Below are 26,051 nucleotides of genomic sequence, written 5' to 3'. Positions count from 1 at the left end.
GATATGTGGATCACGAGACTTCACCAAACAAGGATGGTGAAAGAGAAGAAAACACAGAAATTTACCAAAATACGAGTAACATGTCTGAAGGTCAGAAAATCCTCCATACACACACACACACAAAATCCACAAGGAAATAGTGTAAACAATGACCACCATTTATTTATTTTTTTTTTTAAAGATTTTTATTTATTTATTCATGAGAGACAGAGAGAGAGAGAGAGGCAGAGGGAGAAGCAGGCTCCCAAGGAGCAGGGAGCCCGATGCGGGACTTGATCCCAGGACTCTGGGATCATGACCTGAGCCGAAGGCAGACGCTCAACCATCTGAGCCACCCAGGCGCCCCAATGACCACCATTTATTAAGCACCTATGGGTACCAGACATGGTCACACTTGGCAAACTTAATTCTTTTTTTTATATATATATATTTTTAAAGATTTTATTTATTTATTTGAAAGAGAGAGAATGAGAGAGAGCACATGAGAGGGGTTAGGGTCAGAGGGAGAAGCAGACTCCCTGCCAAGCAGGGAGCCTGATGCGGGACTCGATCCAGGGACTCCAGGATCATGACCTGAGCTGAAAGCAGTTGCTTAACCAACTGAGCCACCCAGGCACCCATGGCAAACTTAATTCTTAAAACCCTTTAAGATGACCCAGCAACTCTACCCCTAGAGATCTACACAAGGGAAATGAAAGCACACATCCCCACAAACACTTGCACACGAATATTCCCAGGGGCATTATTCATAACAGCCCAAAAGTGGAAACCACCCAGATGTCCATGGGCAGAAGAGCAGGTAAATAAATTATGGTCTGTCCACATGATGGAATATTACTCAGCCATAAAAAGGAATGAGTTGTTGATACACAGTATCATGGATGAGTCTCAAAACCATCATGCTGAATTGAAAGAAGCCAGACATAAGATCACGTACTGTATCATTCCCTTTACATGAAATGTCTGGAAAAGGTAAATCCACAGAGACACAAAGTAGATTTGTGGTTTTCGGGGACTGGATGGGGAATAGGGGGTGAGTTCTAATGGGGATGGGTTTTCTCCTGGGGAGGGGGGATGAAAATGTTTGGGAACTAGATAGGGATGGTGGTTGCACAACACTGTGAATGTACCAAATGCCAATGAATTGTATAATTTAAAATGGCTAATTTTATGTTATGTGAATTTCACTTCAATTAAAAAAAAAAGACTACAGAAAAAAAGTCACCATGCCTCCAAGAAGAATGAGTAAACCAAGAGAACACTCAAGGTCAAGTTTCACAGTATAAAGACAAACCATTTGCCATACCAAGCCACTAAGATTCTAACAGGGAGGGGAGAGGGGAAGGTTAATATTTGTCAAGCAACTCATATGTGCCAGGTGCAGCCTCATACATCTCACTTAATCCTCCCTCAGCATGTTAGCTTTTTTTTTTTTTTTTTAAGATAAGACCCACGGGGTTGGGCTTGAAGAGATTGTGTAACTAGCCCAGAATGACTAAACATCCTTCTGACCCTTTCTATTCCCATCCACCATCCTGTGCTTAAAATTTTAAGCATCGCTGTCTGTCTTCAGTATAGTGAGTGAACACAAGTTGGACGTATGGGCCAGGAAGGGGAACCGAGAATTAACGTGTTTCTCAACCTGAGCCCCAGTGGCAGTGGGGGGAGGGGCAGAGAGCAGAGGAGGAGGAAGCCAACAGCTCGAGATGCCTCTAGCAGGAAGTGCAAAGTTCCCCTGCTGTGTGATAGCTATATATGGTGACAAAAGAAATAAGAACACTCCTGTTCATGTCTGTTAGCCATTAGGAGATTTAGATTAACAAGAAGTTTGATAAGGCACTAAGAAATCTACAGTGAAACTGTGCACGGAGCTATGCAGAGTCCAAATGAAAACCACCAGCATATGGGAAATCAAATCACAGCCAAAATAAGGAGCAATCCAGAATAACAGAATCTAGTAAAAACGTAACATAACAATAAATGTAAATGAGCAAAATTATCCCCCAAAACAGCTATGTCTTAGACTATCAAAAAACAGCCCCCCCCCAAACTCTATGCTAGATTCCAGAGACATGATTTAAAAACAAAAAGGTGAGGCAAAAAATGATTATACCAAAAAAAGTACACAGAGAGGCAACCTCACCTGCTCTCACTATGGGAGCAGCATCCGCCCTCCAGGGGGCCAAAGGAGTGGGAGGGCGTGGAGACATGTGGAGGGGCTGCCCCCACACAGGATGCTCAGCACCCCCAGAGGCTTCGAAGGTGAACTGACACTTCCCCTCAGGGTGTGGATGCTACAAAAAGTCCCCAAAAGGTCTGAGTCAGCCAAAACCCAACTCAACATCGACCCCTCCCTTCCCCATCTCGGTTCCTTCCAGCAATCCTCAGAAGGGACCTCGCACTTGGCAGGGTGAACACCAGCGCCCCCAGGGAGTGGGCTTCATTGTGACATTTCAAAAAGAGGCAGAAACAGCAAAACCAGCTGTGTAGGCAGCCGGACCCCCAACCTGGAAGCAACACACCGGACGGCAAGGAGCCTGCATAAGGACCAACCCACAGCTGAGAACCACAAAGAGCGCATCTGAGCAGGGCCCGACCACCACCCCCTTTGCTCACACCTCTACCCTTAGCCACTGTCCCTAGCACCTTCCCGCTGTCACCAAATGCCTACAGGGCAGAGGCAGGTGATACCAAAGGCCACAGTTGTCAGAAGGAGACAGGGCCCAGAGCAATGCTAACACATAGGGAATTTTTCACTTTCTAGCAACCACGTTGAAAAAAAGTAAAAAAGAACCTGGTGATAGCAATTTTCATAGGATTTTTATCTAACTTTACAGATCCAAAATGCTGCCATTTTAACACGTAACCAACGTACAAAATCATTAATGGGACCTTCCACGGTTCGTTTCTGTGTAGGAAGTTTTTGAAACCCAGTGCACATTTTACACGTACAGCACAAAGCAGTGCAGACGGGCCAAACCTCAAGTGCTCAGCAGCCCCGTGAGGCTGGTGACGGGGCGGATCCAGATAGAACAGGAAAGAGTCTGAAAGAATAATGTGCTCAGTCAAGGAGAATCATGAATCATAAAATAGCTCAACTGATATGAGTGGAGGAGGGGGAGCTTTCGGAGGCCTGGAAATGGGCCATATCTTGATCCAGAACTTAAAAAAAAAAAAGTCCTTAAAACTCTGACATTCACCCCCCATCTGACTGAAAAGCAGCAAGAGATGCATTCCTCCCAGGGCACACAGCAGCTTCACGGCAGGGGCCCTGTGGGGCAGGTTCTGACCCTGGTCTGTCCTGTCCCCTCCCTTCCTCTGCTCCAGACCACCCATCCCTCCCACCACAGCCTCTGTCATACCCTCAAGGCCACAAAGCCACATGGCAACAGCTTCAAAGCAAAAGGTGCCGGTCTGGAGGCATGGTCACCTGTGGTTCTAGAAAGATCTTCTCTGTCATATTTGGGAACACTCTGTCCCTGGCTGATAGCTTCCAGAAAGGGTCACTCCTCCCTCTTTTCCATGGAAGAGGCCCATGCATCTAAACCTGACTCCAGGATGGCCTTGAGACATGCAATACCAAGTTCAGGACGCATTTGTCCCTGTGACTTTTCTCAAGTGCATATATGTTCATATTTCAAAGATGTAAGACAGACATTGCTTCCATTAGAAGCTTCCAATGGTCTGTCCCTAGGAAGGCAACTCTAGAGAAGGACAGGTTAGAACCAGGCTCTGTACATAGTCTAGAATCTATTTGCGAGACTGGTTTAAAAAGTGTTTAAATATTTGCCTGTCTTTTGTTTTAAACCATCTCACTCTTTTTTTAATTCTTTTTTTTAAGATTTTGTTTATTTATTTATTTGACAGAGAGAGAGAGAGAGAGCATGGAAGCAGGGGGAGTGGCAGACAGAGGGAGAGGGAGAAGCAGCCTCCCTGCTGAGCAGGGAACCCCATGCAGGACTCGATCCCAGGACCTGAGCCCAAGGCACACATTTAACCACCTGAGCCACCCAGGTGCCCCACCTTTTTTTTTTTTTTTTAAGCAGGCTCCACACCCAGTGTGGAGTCCAATGTGGGGCTTGAACTCACAACCCTGAGATCAATACCTGAGCTAAGATTAAGAGTTGGGCACTTCACTGACTGAGCCACCCAGGCGCCCCTAAACCATCTCACTTTTAAACAGCTCCCAACTGCCTGGGTTTAAACCCCAGCTTCAGTCCTGAAGTGTGCTGGGCGTGGGTTTGGTCCAAACACAAACAGGAACAGTTGTCCATTTGCATCTCGGGCAGTTGGCCCTCCCCAGGGTCTTCCCCTCCCCCGCTACCCTGGGACTGACCACCCCTCCCCCACACACACTCCACCACCCCGACACTCCACGCCCCCAACTCAGTCTCCTCGTGTGCAAATGAGGACATAAGACCTACATCCTGGGGCTGTCAGGAGGATCTGATGAGTGTGCATAAGGCTTGGACACTCGATGAGGGTTCCCAAGAATGAGGAGGTGATATGTATTTTTTTTAAAAGATTTTATTTATTTATTTGAGAGAGAGAATGAGAGAGAGAGAGCATGAGAGGGGGGAGGGTCAGAGGGAGAAGCAGACTCCCTGCCGAGCAGGGAGCCCGATGCGGGACTCGATCCTGGGACTCCAGGATCATGACCTGAGCCGAAGGCAGTCGCTTAACCAACTGAACCACCCAGGCGCCCTGAGGAGGTGATATTTTAAGTGATCCTGGGTTCACCTTTGTTCTCAAGATTGTCAGGGGAATCTGAGATGGAAAGTTTCCTGAAACACTCAAGAGTGAAGGCACAGGGAGCAGCTGGTTCCTCTTCTCTCACCCACAATGGTTTCTTTATCCCTGCCATTTATTTTAATGAAGGAAAGTCCAGGCGATTCCTTAGCATAACCAAAGGAGCAACATCGGCATCTCCTGGCCCTTGCAGAGAGAAGACAGCAAATCCAGCTGCACACCCAAAAGCTGGGCACAGGGTTAGCCACAGGAGGACAGGCAGGAAGCCTGTTGGGGTAGAAGCGTCGGGTCTCCTACCCAGAACACTAGGACTAGGGTGGGTCACTAACCTATGCAGAGAATGTGGGTACAGAGAAAGGTCTGGGAAGAGAAACTGAGTGTGGAGTCTTTGGCAGTTAAGTTTGTGATGTCAGCAATGCACGTTTCTACAAAGTGGGACGAGGGAAGAGAGGTGACTTTCATTGCATCCAAAGAGAAGGAGAACTAATGCCATGCATTTCTTCCAGCAAACACATGCTTACTAAGCACCTGTTGTATACCAGACATTCTCCTAGGTCCTGGGAAGGCAGAAGTCTGGTGCTTCGGGCTCTCTTTTTAAGAGTCTGAGAGCATAGGAAGAGAACCAGGGGGGGCTCTAAAATGCCCCAAGGGAAGCAGTCAATGGCTCTGGGCCCTGGTCTCTATCTCTGTGATAGAAGAGGGAGAGACAACAGGTTCTCCTGGCACTTTCCCAGCAGCCATCTGTGGCTTTGCACCTGAGCCCCTGGAGCATGTGGGGCACAATTCCACCTCGGATGCCAGAATCTGAGGGGCAGTGGGGAAAACTGGCACAGGAAAGTCAACTATGGGATCAGAGACTGGCTTTCAAAGGGAAGACGTGTGCTAGCTTCAGGTCCATCCCCAACCCCTGCAGAGAAGTGCGGGCAATAGAATCTCTCCTCCCCTGTGTGTGAGCTGGGGCAGGGAGTGGACAAGACACATGCTGGCCGCAATAATGTATCTCTTCCCCAAGTGGGTGAAGGTTAATTATAAGCCAAAGACCTCAGTATGCTAAGGAAAGCAGTCAGTGTCCCACAGCCTACATCGTGCTAGGAGAAAGGACACCTCCGAGAAACAAGTGCAAGATGAAAATGCACAGTGCCAAGCCCGCTGGGTGTTCAGCTGCCAACCCCTCCTGGGCCCCCCACACTTGCCCTCCTCCAACCATTCTAATGAGCTTCAGAGACCCAGGTTTTCCAAAATCCTTCCAGCAAGGTGTAATTTACTCAAAAAGAACAGGTTCTTGTAACAGGCATGAGTCATCATAGAAAAGAGAAAAAACAGACAGCAAAATGGCACCGTCTAGTGTTTGGCAGATTCGGGAACAAAGGCCCCTGCGTCACCCACGCAGCTCATGAGTGACATGACCCCACTTCGCTAGGGAGAAAACAGAGGACAAGGGAGGGGCATTCGGTCACATTTCAGGGGGGCACCGGGGAATTGTCCAATCTTCCAAGGCAGGTGGCAAGGAGGCACGACATCTTGGAGCATGCTGGGCGTAGGGTTGGGCCAACACCAAACAGGGGCAGTTGTTCATATGCCTGGAATCCTGACCCCTGCAGGGCCACCCACCTCTTCAGCATTTGGGTGACCGCCTGGAGTCTGACCCCTGCTCTCCTGACCGTGGATATTTACAGAAGCCCCGACACCCCTCTGCTGATATCCGACTACGGCTGCATCTAGATGGGGAATGGCAGGAATGTGGGAAACATGCTTCACTCCTCCTGCATCCACGGCAGACATCATCATCAATCAGCGCACTTTTCTCACAAGTCCAGACTTAGCATCAGAAGCCTTCTTAACCCAGAGCCCCTGCTATTGATCGACTGACAAGCACAGTTAAATCCAGGCTGACGTTTTCAATTTCCGCCTGGTCAAAATTGTGCCCAGCCTTTCTTCTCAGCCACACCCACCTGGGGAATTTTTCCCAGGAAATAATTCAACAGACTTTTTTCTTTTTGGTAATTATAATATATACTCACAGATGTTCATTGTCAGTAAACACCAGATTGTTTCCCCATTTCAACAAAACTTGAATAAGTAAAGAGTATCTGCATCGAACACTTCATATACATCAGGAATTTTATGCCATATTTTATTTAATTTTTATAATCCCATGAGTTAGATATTATCATCCCAAATTTTCAGAGGAGGAAGCTCAAGTTCAGGGAAACGAAGTAAGTAGTCAGCAAAAGGTGACACCGGCTGAGTGGTGGGCTGGGCCTGGACCCCACAATGGAGCCCGTGACAAGGTCTTTACAAAAGTGAGGCGTGGTCCATGGAAGGGACGAGAAACAGGAACAACCCCAAGGACACAAGCTGCAAAGAGCACAGGAAACTCCAGCCCAACAAGGTCGTGGGGTACATTCATGTCACCCGTGAAGAGGAGGGGACTGATCTCAGTGCTCTGGGCTCCTTCGGTGAAGACCTCCCTGAGTCCTAGCTAGGTCCCCGCTGCAGGGAAACCGTATGCCAGTGGCCATGCCACCACCGGCTGGCCAAGGGCTGGGACCCATCTGGGGCTTAGCAAGGGGCACCCAGGCCCCAGCCCGCCAGGCAGAGCTCTTGGCTCGTGCAAGCAGCGGCCAGTTATGTGCCAGGCTCAGCATGTGGGGCATCCTCCTCTCTCTCCTAAGAGCTGTAACTTCTTGGCAGCAGGAGCACAGACTGGGTCCCATGGCTCCCCACCGTGAGCTGCTTCTGCCTCAGCCTCCACATCTGAGTAATGGGGGTAGTAACAGCACCTGGTCCATGATGACTAATCCTAGCCCCCATCCGTGACACCCACACCGCCCTTCGCAGGCTGCTTGGGGCTTTGTATTTCTGATCAGGTCGTTTGTGTCTTAAACATAGGACACAAGCAACAAAAAGCCCCCTTGCCTGAGCCCAGGCCCAGGTGAAATGCATGAGCACAGAAGGCCCTTTCTGGTTCGGAGAATAAAGGGCCTTTCCATAAACCACGAGCTTGAAGAAGCATCAACATTCCTGGTGAAAACAAACAGCTGACACCCTCTGGAGAGCCTCGAAGCAGCCACAGTCGGTCCCCAGAGAGCCGGGTCCCCAGAGTGCGGGCGGCATCAGCCCCTTAAATCTCATGACACGGACGAGTGCGGGTTCTCCCGGCCAACCCCGCCAGCTCACACTTCTGCTTGCTACAGAAACAAAAGCAGAGTGTTTGGAAATCCCAGGCCACCCCCAATTCCCTCCCTGAGTGTAACCGGCTTCCACAATTTAATGCAATCCTGAGACCAGTTACTGAACATTTAGGAATGTTCTTCCTCTGTCCTAGGAATGTGCAAAAAGTAAGACACGGTCTGAGGCCTGTGTGAACAGATTTGTTTCTTCACTTTTTAACACCTGTTTTCCTAGCTCTGTAATAACGTTGCCATGGTCCCTGCCCTCGGGATTACCATCTAGGGTCATTTATTTATAGTTCATGGAATCTATAATTCATGGGATCACAGTAGAAACACACATGAAGGAGCAATTAATTCTGATGGAGGCTGGTAGGAGAATGGCACAAAGAAGGAAGGTTTTGAAGGATGAATAGGAGTTCATGGGTCACCAAAATAGAGAAACCCTTGCCCCTTTGCATTTCTTTAATCCTTCCAACAGCCCCACGGAAATTTACATTCTCTTTTTTATAACATCTTTTTCATAGATTCGAAAGACAAAGTTACTTGCCTGAGGTCCCAAAGCAAGGAGTTCACGGAGCTAGAATATCAACTTGCGTCTCACATCCCCTTAAGCCCATGCTCTTTTCCATTTGACATAGCAGCATTATTTTTTTTTTTCAAACAAGTGCTGAGCAATGATATTCCATTTCCAGTTTTTATTTTAAAGGCTCTACCATCAAGAAGACTGAGTAAGTTTAAAAATAAATCTAAGAGGTTTATTTCCCGCACAACTCAGAGCCTTTAATGGGCCATGCGAATCGACAAAAGTAGGGTTTCCAAACCGCATGTGGCCTCAGAACATTTTCTTGGTGCTGAGGACTTTGGAAACGGGCAGCGGGGCCAGGTGACTGCATCGGGGCTCTGGGGCCAGGCGGTCTGGGCACCAGGCAGGGCTCCACCATGTCCAAGCCCTGGGACCCTGAGCAAATGACTCAGCTTCCCTGGGCCCCCAGCCCCTCATCTATAAAATGAGGAGAGGGATAGAACCAGGCTGTGGCAAAAAAGTAATGATTTCAATATGGGGAAAGTCCTTCAAAATGCCAAGCACACAGCGGAGCACAATAAAACCATCGTTAGGCATGTTATTAGCACAGGGATACACAGATGTGGCCCTCTTGCTGGAGCCTTGGGTATACCTGGTCTTGGCCCTGTGGGGTGAGAGGGGGTCCAGCATGACCCCGCTCCTGGGGTTTCGAAGCCATGACAATACACATTAAGCTGAGAGTTCCACACAGTCACTGAAACGTCCGTCCTTGTTGCCCTCACTGCTCCTTGGGGGCACAGGACTGCCCTACTTTCCCAAGGGTGAAAGCGGAGATGGACCTTGGTCACTCCACGCCATGAACATTCATAGGATGTTAAAAAATAAATAAAAGGGGGGCGCCTGGGTGGCTCAAGTCGGTTAAGCATCTGCCTTCGGCTCAGGTCATGATCCCGGGGTCCTGGGATCGAGCCCCGCATCGGGCTCCCTGCTCGGCGGGGAGCCTGCTTCTCCCCCTCCCGCTCCCCCTGCTTCTGTTCCCTCTTCGCTGTGTCTCTCTCTGTCAAATAAATCAATAAAATCTTTAAAATGAATAAATAAATAAATGAAAGGATCACACGAATAAAGCCATTCTGCAAGGCAAGCACGATGCACCACCGACCGAGTCTGCTCTAAATCAAGCCAGCCTGGGCCAGCCTGGACAGCAGGCCCCTAACAGTGGGGCCTGCCTTGTCCCCGTAATCCTGTACAGACGCCAGAACAATGGCCCGGGTGTTCTGTCCCCGGCACCAGCCGGGCCCTTCTGTGTGGCAGACGACAGCCGGGGCGGGGCAGCCAGGCATGCTGTCCGTCCGGCCAAAACCCCCGACCCCAGTCTGGGCGTCACCACCGTCCAGTCCGATTTGCCCGGGAGACTGTCTTGTTTTGTCTCCCTTTCCCCTGGGCACAGTCCTTTCTCAGTTTCTCAGCCTGGCTGAGAAACAGACTAGAGACCCCAGGTCGAACCTCCGGATTTTGAATTCCTCTGCTGCTCCAGCCTGGGTCTGCTGCTTGGGAGCCAGGGCTTTCGGGCAAGTCCTAGCACTGCCCTGGGCCCAGTTGCCCCATCTGCTAATGCAGCTGTGCAGCAGGCCCCGGGGGAGGGAGGAACTGGCCAATGTCAGCACTGGCAAGGGTGGGCCAGGCCGGGGACTCTGGTGTTGCTGATGGCGGGGACTCTGGTCCAAGCCATGTGCAGGACAACGAGGCGATGTGGCTCAACCACAGACTTACCATCTTCTAAGGAAATAATGCCCAAGGGAGATAGAGAGCTGTGCCTCACGGGTCTTGTCGAAAAGGGGAAGCTAGGAATAAGGGCAGTTACCACAGCCAGGTCTTTCCCAGACATGCTTCCAAGCATTGCCCTCCATTTGCTCAACGCTAAGAGGCAGATACTGTATTACCCCTGTTTTGGACTTCAGAGGACTGAGGCCCAGAGAAGGTAAGCAACGCACCCGAGGCTGCACAGCCAGGGCTGAAGCTGAAATCTGAACCCACAGCATCTGGCTCAAAGAGCTCCACTTCAGACCACAGCACTGCAGTGCCCCTCTGCCCGACACAGTAAAATGAGGTTCCTTCAAAGGAATGACGCCCTAAACAAAGTGCCACCCTTTTTAAATGAAAACGTTTCAAAGCGGAATATGACCTAGCAAGTCAACCCACTCAACTCTTCATTTTCTAAATAAGGAAACTACAGCCCGGGAAGGAAAGAGACTTGGCCACGGCCAGGCAGGGGGCACAAAGATCGGCCTTTCTTGATTCTAGTGTCTCTTATGTCCATTTACATTGTCTACATTTCAGGCAAAGTACAAGGATGTGGGTCTATTACTTTCATTACAATAAAACCCAAGGGTTTATCAGCAATCTTACAGGCAATCCACTGATTTTTCACATGGAATTCATGGCAAGAGGCATGTGGAGAAGTGCCACAATCCACAAGACACAGAATCCAGAAAGGCCCATCGGGAAGGTCCCTTAGAGAACACCTGTTCTGAGTCCCTATTAAACAGAGGGGAAACTGGCTGGTGTGCCAGGATCAGCAGGATTTTAGTGACTGTGGAAAGACACATTGTGCCAGCAAAATTGACCCTTTGTAACTTAAATGGCTGTATTTGCAACTGGAGCATAAATGTGAGGTATTGTGATAGCTTCAGATAATAAACCCTTTTAAATGCATTAGTGAAAATGGCAAAAGGTAATGGTCAAAATACTACACTGCACCTGCAGTTCGAGACGGCATCCCAGCTCCCCGGCCACAGGGGACAAGGGGGTCTTTCCATCTACCAGCATCCCTTTAACACCTGGGAACGTGCCTGAGCTGCCAATCATGAAGCCCGCCTCCCTGCCCGTGGGATGTGCATGTGACCTAAGTTGAGCCAATCAGGGTCCTTTTAAGGGAATGATTGACACTGAGGGCTCCCTCTTCCCCTGGGATCAAGACCCAGAAGAAGCACCCTAGCCTGGCCCGTTGCTCCTGTACAGAGGCCACCTGAGGCCAAACCCAGAGAAAAGAGAGATGAGAGGAAGCTACTGCTGGACCCCTGGATCCAGCCACACCTGAAGGCTGGAAACCCTGCGCTGCCCAGTTTAGAAAGCCAGGCAATCCCCCTTTCCCCTTCAAGGTCTCTGAGCTCGCAAACAAATGTATTATGACCAACAGTTCCAAGTGAAACTTCACACCGAAAAATTCTTTTTTTTTTTTTTTAAAGATTTTATTTATTTATTTGACAGAGAGAGACGCAGTGAGAGAGGGAACACAAGCAGGGGGAGTGGGAGAGGGAGAAGCAGGCTTCCCGCGGAGCAGGGAGCCTGATGTGGGACTCGATCCCAGGACCCTGGGATCATGACCCGAGCCGAAGGCAGACGCTTAACGACTGAGCCACCCAGGCGCCCACACCGAAAAATTCTATTTCCCGAAAAATCACCCTCGGCCCCTGGCTCACTCAACCAAACTGAGCCGAGTTCTAGACCTGAAAGGAACTCTGTAGCCTGCTCATGGGGACGGGGTTTCCTTTGGAGGTGACGTAAAAGTTCTGGAACTAGACAGGGATGGTGGTTGCCCAACACTGAATGTGCTTTAACACCACTGAGTCATATGCTTTAAAATGGGGAAAATGAGCAATTTTATGTTACTGCATTTTACCACAATTTTTTAAATGGAAAGAAAAAAGGAGCCCTGCAAAATTCAAAAGACCGCCCCACTGGCAAGCGTTCTCTCCCCACATGCCCTCCCCTGCTGGCCACACAGGTCCGGGCTGGCCAACGGAAGAGGAACACGCATGGAAGGTGGAATGCAGCAGGCGACCTTTGGCCACAGAACAGGCACTCTGTCATTTTTCATTCTGCTGCCACAAAGGAGACCCCTGAAAACTGGGCAACCACTAAATCCCAAAGGGACCTGGAGAAAAACAGCCCGCGGGGTTGAGTAGGGGGCTTTCCAGAGCAAGGGTGTCAGTGCTGAGCAGGGTGCAGAGCGGTGTTAGCTAGTGACGCTCACCAGGATGTGAACTCAATGACGTTTATTAAATAAACACTTACTGGGTCCCAGACCTGGTACTAACGCGCTCAGAGAAGATCATCTGACAACTCAGACCTTTTAAAAATGATTTCACATCCGTTAACTCTGGAACCCCACCTCCTGAAAATGGATCCTAAAGAAATAACTCCGTGGGAGAGACAAAGGAGCTGCATGTATTAAAATGTGGGTTGGAACATTATTTATAAAAATAAAAACTCGAAGCAACTCAATAGGCCAACAACAGGGGAACATTTAGTACGTAACAGTGCACTTGTAAACCAAATAGCACCAAACTCAGCCACCAGAAAAACGCTCATTACAGAGACTGCAGCTGCATCATTTATGAAATTAGGTTGGCGGTCATGGCGGGGGGGATGCCCACCTAGAGTGCGCTTTGCAGGCTGAGATGCGCTGGGGTGGGGGAGCTCGCCCCCAGAGCTGGCAGGGCGGATGGAAAAGACAGGCCACGATAATGCAAGGATGGGAATTCTTTTTTCTTTCCTAACATTATTTCTTAAGTCAAAGTTTTATTTGCAGGATAATTTTAGACCTACAGAAAGGCTGCCGGAGAGACAGTACGAGAGTTCCCACATACCCCACACTCCGTGTGTGTGAGGGCTAACATCTTATGTTCCTACACTAAGCTGGTCACAGTTGAGAAGCCGACACTGAAACATTACTGTTAACTAAACTCCAGAACTCGTTCCGATTTCACCGGTTTTTCTGTTCCAGGATCCAATCCACGAGACCACGTTCTATACAGCCTATTTTTGTGTTTGTTCTGTTTTCGGTTTTTACAATTCAATGGTTTTTCACATAGTCACAGATACGTGCAACCATTGCCATAGTCAATTCAAGAACATCTTCATCCGCTGAGAAAGCAAGCCCGTACCCGTAAGCTACCATCTCCTGATCGGGGGCTTTGAGAAACCCTTTTGCAAAAGAGAGAACCCTTTGGTAAGGAGAGAACTCTCCATCAGCTCCCTTTTCCCCTGGTTTATCTTTCTGGAAATCAGATTTTCTCTTCTCAGCGTGACCCCAAGCCCTCGCCCCACCTGAACCACCTTGGAAGTTTCCGACAGTACCAATTTCGGTTACATCCGGACCAGAGAAACACCTGGAAATAGAGAGCCCTCTAAAACTTCAGGAACTCAGGGACAAAACCCCTCTTCCTACTAACCTAGCAAGGACTGGGGAATAAGCGTTATTACTGAGCACCTACCGCATGCCCAGCACTGTTTAGAGGCCATGCATGAAGTCTCCCATTGGGTCCTCGTGGCCACCACTGGAAGTCAGCCATGATCACCCATGATCCAAGTAGACAGTGGCTACCATTTCGATCATCCTTCCAGCCCCCTTCTTCATGAACCACCTGCCCCATCTCAAAGGTAGGCCCTCAGCTGCCATGTTTCCATTATGTGGTGGTCACAATCACAAACCTGGCTACCTGCCCGCACCCCGCACCCCGCAAACAACTCTGGGAACATTTCCTCAGTGGCTCTGGGGGTCCAGAGATGTGGCGCAGTTTGTTTTACGTCCTAGGAGCCAAACCCAGCCCACCCCGTCCCTGGGGATGGTGATCCTTTGTGGGATGTGGCCCGCCCGGACCCAGGAAGAACCCAAGACCAATTACCTGCACGACCTCCTTCACCAGGGTCTTGTCCGTGCCGGTTTTGGCTCGCTGCAGCCCGCTGACATTCTCGCCAATCCACGTGATGAGGGCAAACTTGGACCTCTTGCTCATGGCATCCCCGGTGGTGAAGCGCACGAAGGCAAACAACCGGACGTCATCTGTCGTCAACAGCAAAAACAGGGCACAGTGCTCAATGAAAACGTCCCAAGACTTTGCTCCCGAGGAGGAGCCACGAGCCAGAATGCTCCCAGAGCAACAGGGCAGGAGCCCGACGCTGACCTTGCACAACATCCCCTCGTATAACCCAGCAACGGCACCACAGGCTCTGAGACCCAGTTCACAGCTAGGAACGGAGGGGCACGTGACACTCCCAGGGCCGTGGGGGCAGTTCAAGGCCATACTGGCCTGGGAACACAGGCCCCTCTGGCCACTAAGCCTGAGACACCCCCCACCCCCACCCCGCATCCCTCACATGGTCAAGGAAGGCTCAGATTCTGGATCTGACTTAGCGAAACCTTCCTCAAGTCCTCTTGTTCCCTGAGGTGCTGCTCAGAATGGGAACTAAGATGGGAAGTGGGGGGTGGGGGGACAGAGTAGCCCCGATCTTGGCATGGGGTATGGCCCTAGGACCGCTGGGCCTGTCTAGATCATGGCTGGAGGATTAGCGCAATAAAGAAGGCTGAGTATTGTCCCAATGGGCACGTCCTGTTGGCTATATGTTACAGATCTGTTGTTATTAAAAGGCCTCGGGGCGGGGGGGGGGGGGGTTTGTTCCACTGGTCCACATCTATCTACCTTTTGTTTCATTACCATGCTTTTTTTCATTATTGTCCCTTCAGATAGCCCACCATTGCTATGCATTACCCAAAATATCTGCGACAGTCCTGAGTTTTTAGAGTGACCCGTGTGTGTGTGTGTGTGTGTGTGTGTGTGTTTCCCACTAGGATGAGCTAGGGTTTCTCCACCTCGGCACTCCTGATTCTTGGGGCTGGATCGCTCTCAGTGGTGGGGACTATCCTGGGCAAGTCAGGGTGCTGAGCGGCATCCCTGGCCCCCCACCCACTAGATGCCAATATCACACCACCCCCCGCGCCCCAGTTATAACAACCAAAAACGTCGCCAGACATTGCCCCGCGTCCTTTTGCCCCCAGCTGAGAATGAACTTTTGGGCAGTTTGTGTCCCCACTGAATCAAGACCCTCTTTGTGTCTTCCACCAACATTCTGTGCTTTTCTTTGAGGAAATTATATATCCTTAGTCAGCTTAGTTCCTAAACAGTCCATATTTTAATTGCGATTATCGGGGAGAGCTCATCACTGTCCCTTGCTGGAGACGGCGGCCCAGGACCGGCTTCAGGTGTTCCCCTCCGGCTAGCTGCTCGGCTCAGCTCTTCCGTTCTCAAAGGGCGCCCAGCTGCTGGCTTTAGGATTTCTCAGGTCCCCAAAGCGAGTGGAGAGCTGTGCTTCTCAAGTGTTCGTGTGTGTCTGAATCACTTGGGGATCTCGCTAAAATGCACATTCAGAGTCCACAGGTCCTGGATGGGGCCCCGGAGCCTGCATTTTCTAAGTGGCTGCCAGGTGACGCTGATGCTATGGGTAAAAGGACCACATGGGAGCTTTTCTGTATTTTCATTTTTTTGTCAATCAAGGTCTCTTCCTCCTTAGGCTTCCCAGGGCCTCCCTGCTGAATCCCACACAGAGTATAGGTTTACACCAAGACCCAAGGCCAACGCCCTCTGAGTATAAAGGAGATCTGGAGCTGGTTAAGTTCGCCGCCTGGTTAGGACATCAGAGCCTGAGCACATCCTGGCCTACAAGCGGTGCTGTCTCATGGGCGGCCAGGGAAGCCAAGGAACACGGTTCTCAGCTGACCACAGACTCCTGATTCGGACCCTACGGTCCAGGCCAGGTGGCTCCATGGCGTCGATGTCTTAAAGGAAACAGGTCACCATCACCCAGTCACAGTTTATAAAACACACTGATGTTTTACTATCTCAGGTGGTCTTTAAAATGATGCTGTGAGGTGGGCCATGGGGGAGGAGGGGACACCACTGTTGCCTTCATCAACATGCACTTCACCCTCTGACAGATGAGGCTCAGAGGTCATGGGATGTGCCCAAGGTGACACGTGACGGTAAGCCGAGGCCTGGGTGGCCTGGGTGTGTCTGCCCAGCCCCCTTCCTTTGGGGGAACTGCCCCCACCCGGCCACAGGAGTCTGGCAGACACCCATTGTGGGAATGGACCATGGGGGTCAGTGGGGACAGAGAAGGACAGTCTCAGGGACATTTCACGGGCCAAATCAAAAGGGCTTGGTGGCAGACTGGCCGTGGGAGGGAAGGAAGCAGGAGTCCAGGAACTCCCACATGGGGGCGAGGGATCTATCTCTTATCCTCGAGGACTGACTTAATCTCCAAGCCCGGAGCCTCAACTGCCTCATCTGTAAAATGGGGTGATATTTTTTGGTCCTTCCTTTTTTTTTTTCTAAAAAAAGAAAAAGTCACAGTAAAAGGTAGAAGTCACAAAACATAAGATTCACCATTGTAACTACTTTACAGGGTACGATTCGGCGATATTGAGTACATTCACAATTCTGTGCCGCCCAACCCCTACCCATTATAGTCCTTCCCCTGCCCCTCTGCCCAGCCTGAAGCAACACTAATCTGCTTTCTGCCTCTGGATCTGCCTACTCTGGGCATTTCACATAGATGGAAGCACACAATCTATGGCCTTCTTTGACTCAGCACGTTGGCAAGGTTCATCCACATCGTGGCATCATCAGTCCCTCATTCCCTTTAGGGCCAAAGAATACTCTAGTTTATGGATATGCCACCTTCTGCTCATCCATTCGCCTGCTGATGCACGTCTGGGAGGTCTCCCAATCGGGGTGATTGTGCACCTCCCCATCAGTCGGCCACAAGGATTAAATAGGAACAGCGTGCAACCCGCCGGGCCCGGCCACGGTGGGAACGTCTCCGTGAGCTGCCAGGTGGGCAGTGAGCACAGGAAACAGGGTGGCGGGGCGGGGGAACTGAATGTACGCAGCCACGCAAGGCTGGTGCAGACGGCGTGGGGGGAGGCCCCCCGGTTCCGGAGCTGCCCTCGGGAAGCCATCACGCTCCTCTGAGCAGCCGAGCAGCCGTAGTGGAGGAAACCGAGATGCCGTGGCAGGCGTTTAATGAAATCGCTGCCCGATCTGAGGGGGAGGCAGGGCCGCACGTCGGGCACCTCCCGACGTGCTCATGCCAAGGCAACGCAAGCAAAAGCACAGCAGCCCGTTTCCATGGGAACCACTCTGTGTCTCCCAGCCCCACCTTGGAAGCCTGGAGGCTTGGGTGCCCATGACTGCGGCTGGATTCCCAGCGCCCCATCAATGGCCAAGGCCTCCAGGTGGGAAAGTTGCAAACCGTGTGCCCCACGTACCAGCCAGGGACCAAGTGTGAGATGCACAAGAAGCGAGTCACGCCCCCCCGCCCCCCACCCCCCACCCCCCACGGGCATGGGGAACCTGGCAGCCGTGGACCTTGCCCAATGTCATTTACATTCTAACGGCAGGAGGGACGGTTTTCCTGGGTGGCTGCTGGGGCTTATCTGACAATGCTTTGGCCGACGAGATTGCTGACGTTTTTGAAAATCCAAGAGTCACGTTATGCTTACAAATGTTTGCGGCCCCAGATTTGGCCCGACCTGCAAGGTCAGCTGAGTCTGCAAGGGAAAGTCGGTCTGTCCGAGCGACCTTGTCACAGCCGCCCACGCGGACCTGAAGCCTCTCTATCCCACTCACCCTGAAGGAGGCTCTGAGCCCGTTCTGACCTCCAGCCGGCCGGCGCAGGGGAAGCTCTTGTTCTTAGTCATGACTTGGGCCACCTTCCCTCTTCTGGACAAACGGGGCTGACAAAACACATGCGCGCGCCCGGCCCCAGCATGGCATCTGAGTGCCGAACAGCCCTCCCCTCCCTTTTCTCCTGCTGGTACCCGGCTCACACACAGGAAAACGTGGGTGTACCAACGGAAAGGCAGAGCTAAGCCACATCGTACACGTGGATAACACGTGCTCCTGCATGTGTGTGTGCACGCACCCGGGTGTGCCCACTGTGATGGAATCTGGCCGGGAGGACGTGGGTCCTTGAGACGGCCGTCACCTTCACAGTGCCACTCGGTCCCCAGAGGGCCAATGGCACATCTTTCCAGCTTGAGGCTCAGGAGCTGAGGGTGCAGCTCCGGGTAACCCCGGTGGGGTTACAGACAGACCCCTGAGCTCCCTGTCTTCTACAGAGACTTCCACACAGCTGTCTACACCGGCTGCCGCCTCAGCCGTTCACCTTCTGCTCCCCAGCACCCAGGTTAACAGCGCAAGTTCCGGAATCCATTAGAAGCTCCCCCACCTTCATGCCAGCTCTGTGACCTGCACCAGATGCACCCACAGCTCTAAACCTCAGTGTCCCCCATCTGCATAGCTGTGAGGATGACAGGAAACAGGATATGCACCGGGCGTGGCTCCTGGGTCCCCACCTCTCCGCTAAAAGTGCCCCGGGGGCCTCAGTGCCTCCGACCCACCAGACCCAACAGTGGCCTTCCTGCCTTTCCCTCCCCGCTGGCTTTCTGCGCCCCCCACACTTACACTCGCTCCTCTGAGCGTCAAAGCAGGGGCGTTCCCAGGCACACAGGCATCGGCCACCGCTTGGCGAGCACTACTCACAGGCCTACTAGGTGCCGAGCACAGTGGCGGGCAGATTAGACAAACAAGGGTGCTAAGGATAACAGAAGCCGTTTACTGAGCACCGAGGACATGCCAGGCACCGTTCAAAGCGCATACACGTGCTGGCACGTTTCTGCATCCCAAGCTCTCCGTGCGGTCGGCTCTGCTCCCAGGCCCATTTTACAGCTGAAGAAACTGAGGCTCAGAATGCTGACGTGATAAGCCGCCAGACACCACTTTCCCTGCCTGCTGGAGCACCGGTTGAGAGCCGTTCCCAGAGCGGGGGGCCCGGACCAGCCGCATCAGCATCCCCCAGGAAACCATGGGAACGTGGCTACTCAGGGTCCACCCCAGATTTGCTGATTTGGGAGCTCTGGGAAGCCGTGCCCCTGGGGGATTCGGGTGCCTTCAAAGCTTGAGAAGCACTGACCTAGAGAAAGTGGGGGAGGGGAAGAGAACCTGCACCAGCCCTGGCAGGAGAGGGGGGACACGGAAGGTCTCAAGGGCAGAAAAGCTGAAGTGCCCCAAGTTCAGCCCACCCCCTTCCTTCCCACCCACACTTCTTTTATTTTGAGGAAGTGATCATGAAAAGGAGCTTCCTGTATGGCCTGGCTTCTCAACATCAGAATTTACACACTCAGAGGCATCTAGGCAGGACTCCTGAGTACCTCAACACCGAAGACCATCAGGACGGTCCCCCCAAGACTCTCCCTCACTCAAATCCCACAGCCCAAGGAAGAGAAGAGCCATCTTTAGGAACAGAGCTACTGAGCCGCGGCACGGGGTAGCAGGGGTCCTGTCCCCTCCAGATTGCCCATTAGACATGAGCTATCACTGATGAGGAGTCACAAATGCATCACGAGATCACATAGAGCTCCGTCTCGGAGGAGACGCCAACCCGCAACAAAGCAAGGCCAGGAGCGCCATCCTTGAGGACCGTCAACGCCGCCCCCATTGCCTTCTGGCCAGCACTGTGAGCTCAGAGACCAGGCTGACTGCGTGTCAGGCCTCGTCCCTGAGTGAGGGCTGTGGACACCTGCCTCTTCCCACCCAGCCAGAGTCTCAGTCATGGAAAGATGGCCCTCACATGGCGTGAATAAATCCCACTCGCAAAAGAACTTGACCTTCTGGGTGGTCTGTGAGGCCTCGCGGTGTGAAAGAGCTCCCACAGCCCCACGGCCCGGCCAGCTTAGGACCGAGAGACACCGGACAGGGTCCGCTTGGTTTCACGTCCTATTTCTCTCTGCAAGGTCCTTGCCTTCATTTACTAAGCAAGTTAATACGCAACATGAGGCCGCCACTGCCAAGTTTGCGGGCGCGGCCTGGCACCAAGCAAGCACCCAGACAGTCACTGTGGTCACTGTGCACTCTCCTCCACAGCCCCTCCCTGCCTCGGGCTCTCCTTTCACCCCTTTCTCCACCCTGCGTTTCCCTCCCTTCTCTCCTGATGGCCACCTTTACCCCTCACCACCTCCTCCTCAGCTCTGTCTGCGGCTGGACCAGCAGGAGGGATTCAGAAGCGAGAGAGGGGATGGCAGGAGGACCAGGGAGTGATGCTAAGTGCTTAGGACAAGGCGGGTGTGGGAGGAGACATGAAGAGGGGAGATGACCGAGATGACCACACAGGGCATGGGAACAGAGGAAGGAAAGGAGGAGTCAGACTTCACTGGGATCACCGCGGCCACCAGGATGAGCCGCCCCGTATTTTCCCAAAAACTGCGAATGGCACAGAATCTCCACCAAGCTCTCAAGGACTCCCCCCCCCCCACCCCAACTTGAAATCCCCCTCAGCTCAGGTCATCACTGAGAGGCAGATTCTGACCATGCCACCCAGCATTCTCACCAGGGTGACCCCGATGCAAGGTCCGCACTGACCGAGGACCCCCACCTTCTCCCAAAAGGGACTGTAGTCTTTCCCTCTGCCTCTCCTTGAATCCAGCCCTGGCTGGAAAGGGACAAAACCCAGAGGAGACTGAGAATCGTTTATAAATGCCTGAACAATTTTTTTTTTCATTTCACACAGAACACAAAGTGGAGAATAATCCGCAAGTTTGTACAAATAAGCAAAAATAAAGAGTCTAACCACCTCAGTAACCACTCTGGTGTATGTCCTGTGGATCTATTTAGCTCCTTTCATATCTGTCCAGTCGCTGTTACATCCCCCAGCACCAGGCACATAGTAGGCCCACTACACACATGCTGGCCAACAGAGAGACAGAGAGAGTACCTCGTTTCATAATTTCCACCCAACAGTGAACTTCAGAGCAAGACAAAAGAAAGGGGAAGGAGAAGCAGGGAGGAAATTGCCCCAGAGCTTGCTCTAAAGCTGACCTTACCTTATATAGACTCCCTAAGAAGTTATGCAAACAAGGTTCAGTAAGGAAGAAAACAACCCACACACCAAAAAGCTGAGCTGTCAGCTTCCACCAGGCGAGCTCCCTGGAGCGAGGACGAGAGGAAATGGGAAAGAATTCTAACATCCTGCTGCCCAGGGCGAGGGGATGAGCGGACCGTGGACAAGAGCCGCATCAGCTCTCCCTCCCAGCGGGCTGCTCACAGGGTGGGCGGCGGGGGGCGGGCAGGCAGTCACAGACCAGGGCCTGGGAAGTCGAAAGCGTTCTCCCTGGGACTCTGAGGACAGAGGGTTTGTTGGGTGCCCCGGGGAGGGGACTGAGGCCTGAGGGTGACAGGACCCAGTTCCTCCCTCGAAGGGAGGAGACCTATCATTCCTGAAAAGCCCCAATTACTCACTCTTTCTTTTTCAAGGTGATTTTTATTGTTTGCCCTGATTGGTAAAAGAAACAACAAAAAAAAACCCTCCTGTCCCCCTCAAAAAATGTTTAGAAAACACGAAGCACAAGAAAAAAAAAAAATAAATAAAGCCCATTATCCTAGGAATACAACCCCGCTGTGTTCGCTGCTCAGAGAGCGTGGAGATTTGATTTGTTTACGAGCTCTATACTGCGTGTGCGCACGTGGATGAGCACACGGTCTCCGCATCCTTGGCCACGCTGCGTGTGCAGGTGGATGTTGGTGACCCCGTTCCTCGAAGCGGGAGACTTCTCCAGTGATTCCTTACTCACTGCATTTTCATTAAATGCGAAATGACCCAGCTTCCTACTTTGCCGGAGAACACGAGAAAATGGAGTACAAGATAGCCAGAGGAAAAGCAAGATGATTACTTCGGTAGGACCCTCCGGGACTGAACTGATCTGGATACCCAAATTATCTGGGTAGCTGAAGGCTCTCCCCCAATGACAAGGCACCAGATTTTTTTTTTTTTTTTTTTTTGATGGTTACTTTTACTTCCTTAAATGGAAGTCAGCGTGTTACACCAGGCTCTACCTTCTGGCTTAGAGAACAGAGGCCATAACCAGTTCCCCCAGACGGAGCCCATGTCTCCGGCACCTGCAGTGGGACACCCTGGGGACACTGAAGTGTCTGTCCCAGCGCAAAACTCCTCTGTTGTGCTCGGCTCTGCATTCACGTTGCTGCAGGGTCCTCCCCGGCCATCAGTCTGTCACTTGACAGACAATAACAACCTGTGATGTGGGCACTTTGCTGAAGAAGACGCAGTCCGTACCCTCAAAAGATACCCAGTCTAGCCTGGCAAACAAAAACAAAGTGTAATTACACGATGGAGTCAGTGCCCTAGCAACAAGTTGTCACAGGGCGAATGGGAACATCAAAGAAAGAAGGAAACTCATTCTGCCTGGGGAGTGGTAATCAAGGCAGGCTTCACAGAGGAGGTGATGTTTGATCTGGGTCTTGAAGGACAACCTAGAGTTCATCCAGCTAACAAGATAAGGACAAAAGGGGTCATGTTAACAACTCAGGGGAGAGATTCTGACAGAACTCCACAGGCAAGAGCAACAGCTTCTGGGGGCAAGTCCAGACGCCTTCCTCTACAAGCCCTTCTTCTATCTCTGACTTGCCACAGGCGAGAGGAGCATATAACTGGCTTATTACTGCATGTAAAATCAGCATTTAAGGGCTCAGGATGGCTCTCTTGAGGGCTCCTATAGCTGGCTCATCCCTACACTGCAGGAGGGCAGGAGTCTTGTCCCCTACTCTATCAAATGCCCAGGACAGTGCCAGTCACACTGTGCATGCTCAATAAAGATGCCCTGAGTATGCGAAGAGCCCCTGGCCCCTCTTCTATGGCCGCTAGAAAGCTCTCCAGTCCCCCGTTGTCGGCTGCATTCAGTTCAGCGGAGATGCCATTTTAGAAATATAAAACCAATCCCCTTCCTGGATTTTAGAAGCGGGGCTTCCGCCCCCAGGGAGCAGGAGTGAACAGACAGGCAGAAATGATCCGATGTGGACAGACGGATAGCAGCTGACTGACTGGTCTGGACAAATGTGCCCTTTAAATAAAAGCACGAGGGGAAAGCAGACCAGCATGATGTTACTAGAATTATCGAGAGACGCGTAACATGGGGTCTTCTCTACCTCTCATGTTCATGTCACCAAGGATGCTGCCACAGGTGAGCAAAGCAAGCGCTAAACCTCACCAGCCCGGGGGGGGGACAAGGACACCCAGGCTAGCATGCCGGCTCCGCCTCTTTCCGTGGATTGACCGTGGCTCAGTGGCCTCCCCCACTGATCCCCAGTTCTCTGGGCTGGGGCGTGGATTTCCCATCGCTGCCTCAGAGCCCCTGGGTGGTGGGGACAGAACTCACGAACGGATTTTATCCCCACGGCTGTTAACATACCAGCCTTCAAGTCTGCCAGGACACTTAGCTGACTTGTTTTACTTTTAGTCACTCACTTATTTATTACCCCTTCTGAATATCCAAGACAGAACCTCCTCTTTTCTTTAAGCGCTCATTTCCGACGCCAGGGTTTCAGGCAATGAAACAAACAGATCGTCGGCACCAGCCTAGTGCCGGGTCCTGGATCAGGGGAGATGAGGACCCAGCCGTGGGCACTGTGTCTCTGGATATCAATCCTCATCAGAATTGATAGCTAAAGCCCTCAGAAGGGGGCCCGGCACAGAGCTGGCAGTAAAAAATGCTAGACAGTGATGACAGAAGGTCAACTATCACGGAGCAAATGGAAGTGGCAAGGAGACTGGAAACCCAGGAGGTCAAATGCACATGGCAGGTGGAGGGGCCCACAGCGCTGAGTGCATCTGAGGGGCTCTTGGGGTGGAGGGTCGCCAAGGGGACGGGCAGGTCTAAAACAGAACAGGTCTGAAACAGAGCTAAACATACTGACCAGGGAGTTTGCCACAAAAAGGACCAAGGCTAAATGCTAGAAGGTTGTAGAACTGAAGCCATAGGAATAAAATGCTCAAGTAAAACCCAGAGTTGTCACCGTAACCCACAAGGCCCGCCACGCTCCGGACTCTGCTCGCCCTGCCCCCCACCTCCCTCCAGGCTCGCTGCCACAGCCCTCCTGGATTTCTGTCCTCCCGCTCACCCCCTTTCTTCTACACATTGTAAAGACTGAGATATCACTTACATACCATAAAAAGGTACACGCCCTTTTAAGTGTATGGTTCACTGGTTTTTAGTATGATCACAAGGTCTAATCCCAAAACATTTCATCATCCCCAAAAAGAGATTTCATGCCCACTAGTGGTCACTCTTCCTGCCCTGTCCCCACCCTGGCAACCACTCATCTGCTTTCTATCTCCACAGGCTTACTTGTTCTGGAAACTTCGAACACATGGACTCTTACAATATGAGCCTCTTGGGTCTTGGCATAACGTCTCCAAGGTTCGTCCAGGTAATAGCATGGTAATTCACATCTCAAAAGGTACTCCATCCCTTTTATGGCTGAATAATAGTCCACCATATGGAGAGACACACTTTGTCTGTCCTTCATCAGATGATGGTCGTTTGGGTGGGTTTCCAATAATGTCGCTGGGAACGTTCATATACAGGTTTTCGTGGGGACGTGTCTTTTCATTTCTCTTGGGTAAATACTAAGGAGTGGACTTGCTAGGCTTAAACTTTTTAGGAACTGCCAAACTGTCCTTCACAGTGTTGCCACCATTTTCCTTCCCCACCAGCAGCGCATGAGGGTTCCGATTCTCTGCACCCTCACCACGGCCTCCTAGTGCGTGGGTAGTGATATCTCATAATGGTTTGATGTGCATCTCCCTAATAACTAATGATGGTGAGCGTCTTTTCATTTATTAGCCATCTGTAGGTCTTCTTGGGGGAAATATCTGTTCAGATCCCTTGCCCATTTTTTAATTGGGTTGTTTATCTTGTTCTTGTTGAGTTATAAGAGTTCTTTATATATTCTGGACATGAGGCTATGATCAGATAATGTATGATTTGAGGGCCTTCCCTTTTGCTGGGCCCACTCCTCACCCAGGTACCCGAGAGTCCACCTCCTTCTCATTCAGGTCTTGCCTCAGTCTCCCCTCCTCTTCAGGCCCCACTGTGGTCTGTCTCCAGGCTGTGGCTTCGTTTTATTTTCTTTATGGCACTCGTTCCATTCTGAGTGGTCCAATTTGCCAGCCTGTCTATTATCTGCCCCTGCACTCCCCAAACAAATGCTAGCCCTGTGATTTAGATCCCTCAATTTCCCCAGCACCCAGAGTGGCCACACTTAGCAGGTCCTCGACGTATATTTGTTGGGTGGGTGAGTAATGACAAGTCGTCGAAGAAGAGAGTAAGCTACTTTCTCAGAGTTGGACACATGCCAGTGGGTTTCGCTAAATTGAAAACAGGGCAAGTGGCATCCCTTCCAGGGCTGCGTGGCTCGTGGGGGTGAACACAGGCCCACCTCTTTTGGGCAGGGGGCTCACATGGGGGCTGCCCGGAGCCCGGCTCTGCTCCCTCCTCCCCACAAGCCCAGCGTGACCCAGAGGGGACCCTGGCCTGCCTGAGGCGGCACCTTCCTTTACTTGCCAACCGTGAATAATACACTCCAGTCTATAGTCAGGGTAGAACTATAGCCCAAAAAGGGATGAAACTACTTCTGGGTCAGATCAGATGACCTCCCAGGCACATCCTTTCAGACAAAAGTCGTCAAGTCAGAATTTTACCCTGGGAAGGATAGAGGCATTTGAATCACCGAGCTGCTCCTCAGAGGCCACCCCAGGTTTGCCACTTCAAGGAAGGCAGAAAAATTACCTCCGAGCTGCGTATTCCCACAAATGTGCCACCAGCCAGAGACACGGGCCTCAGGCCTGTCCCTTAGCATTCAAGAAAAGAGCTCGTGGAAAGCTATTTATGAGCGTGGATCCTAAGGGTCCTCATC

At 51.6% G+C, this 26,051-nt stretch overlaps 1 protein-coding gene across 1 annotated transcript in view; it reads right to left on the bottom strand.

Moving 5' to 3' along the window:
* The window catches only part of COTL1 (coactosin like F-actin binding protein 1), a 40,322-nt gene that overhangs the window by 1,955 nt on the left and 12,316 nt on the right, over positions 1-26,051 (bottom strand). The window contains exon 3 of the mRNA XM_035024678.1: positions 14,136-14,293. Coding sequence (XP_034880569.1) covers positions 14,136-14,293 — 158 coding nt within the window. The remainder of the gene's footprint in view (positions 1-14,135; positions 14,294-26,051) is intronic.

Source organism: Mirounga leonina, unplaced genomic scaffold (genome assembly GCF_011800145.1).
Source record: "Mirounga leonina isolate KUSES-001 unplaced genomic scaffold, KU_Mleo_1.0 Mir_180, whole genome shotgun sequence".
Classification (NCBI taxonomy): domain Eukaryota; kingdom Metazoa; phylum Chordata; class Mammalia; order Carnivora; family Phocidae; genus Mirounga; species Mirounga leonina.
Note: the sequence above shows the minus strand (reverse complement) of the source record. Positions and strands in the feature narration are given on the sequence as shown.